The 2,607-nt window shown below is 38.5% G+C and overlaps 1 protein-coding gene across 1 annotated transcript; it reads left to right on the top strand.

The window, feature by feature from the left end:
• The first annotated feature begins 913 nt into the window (after nucleotides 1-913).
• On the top strand, nucleotides 914-2,396 carry LOC149158364 (bidirectional sugar transporter SWEET3b-like). Its single transcript, XM_089433964.1, has 5 exons — nucleotides 914-937; nucleotides 1,054-1,151; nucleotides 1,265-1,487; nucleotides 1,692-1,853; nucleotides 2,199-2,396. Exons 1-5 carry the CDS (start codon nucleotides 914-916, stop codon nucleotides 2,394-2,396), a joined length of 705 nt encoding a protein of 234 aa, XP_089290090.1.
• Nucleotides 2,397-2,607: the final 211 nt, after the last annotated feature.

Raw genomic sequence — 2,607 nt, 5'->3', positions numbered from 1 at the left:
AAGCAAATATAATATACTACTACCCCACATTAGGTTAACGATCGAACTTACAAGTACAGAGCAAGTGAGATGACTATGAAAAAGGACTAGCGACTGTTATTCAAATATACTGGCATTCGTAAAAGACATTGTCCACGTCATAAACTCAGTTGCAACAATTCTTTGGAATTTGCAAAAGATATTCTCTGCGTCGTGAACGCCGTTGCAATGTCGGCCGTACACAGCCTTTTCATGCTGCGTAGGTTTTATGAATGTGAGCAGGTCCACTGTATGTCTGTCATTTTCTATGATGCACAGACCCTACTCCACTCAGCTTTTTTACTTCACTTACAGCTGCGCACCACGCAGGAGCCTTTCCAACCTTCCAGGACCCTTCCTTTGTTGGTACGTAAAATGTGTCAACCAACCCATATAATGCCTTTATATTATTCAAATGTTCACATCCAGCGTTCATCATTTCCAGCCAGAAAATTATTCCACCCTGTTGCCAAAGAATCAGATTTGGAGATTCTTCGATTCGGCATGCATCTTAGTGGAGAGTAGAATATGAAAAACTATGATTTTAGGTTCGGGTCTTGTCGTCATGTTTCTTTCCATTTGTTTAACTTTAGAATAGATATGACACGAGTCACACCTTAATTACTCCACGCGATATAAGAAGAGATAACACAGATCTGAGCCTATCTTATATACGACAGAACAGGCTAAGGCAAGTTATCTTGCTTTACACGACGGACAAGCATCTGAGAGGATGTTTGTCTCCTGACTATAAATTTCCCTTAAGACTTTCAAGAATTACACCATGGTGGAAACAAATGCCATCATTCTCTTCTCCGCTCTCTTAGCTGCTTCCTCCATTCCACCATCTTGGTGCTTGAGCTTTTGATTTTCTTAGATTTTTGATATAGGAAACATGGCTAACTACGTACAGTTTTCGGTCGGCATTCTAGGTGCTTGCTATTCTCTTTCATTCTTTTTAAGTTTTACCATTCAAAATGCTTTCATTCCCTGCATTTTAGTTTCATTCGTTTATTGTGCTCTTCACTTGCATAGTTCTGTAAAGCATTGAACAATGTCTCAAAACACGAGCGCTTTGTATTGTTTAATGTATCAGGAAACGCAGCTTCCTTACTGCTGTACGGAGCCCCAATGTAAGGCGATTCATTTTTTTGAAGTATCCTTTTAAGAAAAAATTCAGCTGAGATCAACTATTTCGGTTGTATAAATTGAACTATAATTCCTCTAACTAAATATTTATATGCAGCATTACTTTTAGGAGAGTGATTAAGAAAGGATCGACAGAGGATTTCTCAGGCTTCCCCTATGCAATAGCTCTGCTAAATTGTCTCCTTTACACATGGTATGGCTCACCTCTCATCAGTAATGGTTTCGAAAACGTCCTGGTGTTGTCTGTCAATGGCATTGGAATCATTTTCGAGCTTCTGTTCGTTTGTATATATCTGAAATTCGCTCCACGCAAATCCAAGGTAGTTTTCAAGTCTCATATTCTTTTATCAGTTAATTAGTAATATTCATTGGTTTCTCTATCAGCTTTACTGCATAAGTTGAACTAAAGATCTCACAGCTACTATAAAAACTCATCTCTATATATAAGAGGACTGCTAAATGTCGAGCAAAGAGCTGAAGCGAAGACTGACTTGGATATACTGAATTGATTGTTTGTTACTCAGTTAGCAATGGTGACAATACTCGTGGGTGTAATCATGTTGTTTGCCTCTATCGCAACAGTTTCTCAGCTTGCTCTTCATGATCACAAGAGTAGAAAAACGATGGTAGGGACTTCGGGAATGATTGTCACCGTTGTTATGTATGCTTCTCCACTTTCCATCATTGTAAGTATATTTCACGGCGTTTTTACATTCAGCAATGTAATTTATAAGGTTTTATTATAATATTTGAATCAAATAAGTCTTGACGACTTCCTCCCATTCTTTTACGTGGGTAGAAATTGGTGATACGGACTAAGAGTGTGGAGTTTATGCCCATTCATTTCTCCCTGTTCGCATTTATTAACAGTTGTTTATGGATGACTTACTTCCTTTTGGACAAAGACCTCATCTTGGCGGTAACATCAATATAATGCAGCCTTTTCTACAAATTTTCTTATATTTTTCAAGGAATCATAACCTCAAATAGCTATAAAAACTGAGTTTCATACTGTGTTGCGGTCAATGCAGTGTCCAAATATAGTTGGTCTACCATTGGGAATAAGTCAGATAGTTCTGTATTGTATGTACCGGAAGCAACAAATTCATGAAGAACAGAAAGTACTGGACCGACTAGACCCAGAGATTGGATTGAAAGAGATCGCCAGCGCTGACGAAACAAATTCTAACAGCCAACAGAGCGTGGAAGTGGGAGACCAAAATGCGTGAAGATAAATGCACAAGTGGCTGAGACGTGCAGTCGATCAGCCACAAGTCAAAATGTTGAGGAGTGTGAAAATAATTTGTGGCAGTGTGCATCCTCTGGGACCTACTGCATGCAACTTTTTAAGGTTTTGTTTCGGGGCCATTGCCTTGTTTGTCACGAGAATTTATTTTTGAACAACTCATAATACATTTATAATCCTTTTACTGTTTTGAT

The sequence above is a fragment of the Pinus tabuliformis genome, chromosome 5_2 (genome assembly GCF_031772625.1).
Source record: "Pinus tabuliformis cultivar Carrire ecotype Pingquan chromosome 5_2, CPIR1, whole genome shotgun sequence".
Classification (NCBI taxonomy): domain Eukaryota; kingdom Viridiplantae; phylum Streptophyta; class Pinopsida; order Pinales; family Pinaceae; genus Pinus; species Pinus tabuliformis.
The sequence above is the reverse complement of the archived record's forward strand: the minus strand, read 5'-3'. Positions and strand labels throughout refer to the sequence as shown.

Excerpts from the sequence above, each read along its gene's own strand:
- LOC149158364 (XM_089433964.1), top strand. The coding sequence starts at position 914 with ATGGCTAACTACGTACAGTTTTCG. Across the intron at positions 1,152-1,264 it reads CTGCTGTACGGAGCCCCAAT|CATTACTTTTAGGAGAGTGA; the intron begins GTAAGGCGATTC and ends ATTTATATGCAG. Across the intron at positions 1,854-2,198 it reads CTTCTCCACTTTCCATCATT|TGTCCAAATATAGTTGGTCT; the intron begins GTAAGTATATTT and ends CGGTCAATGCAG.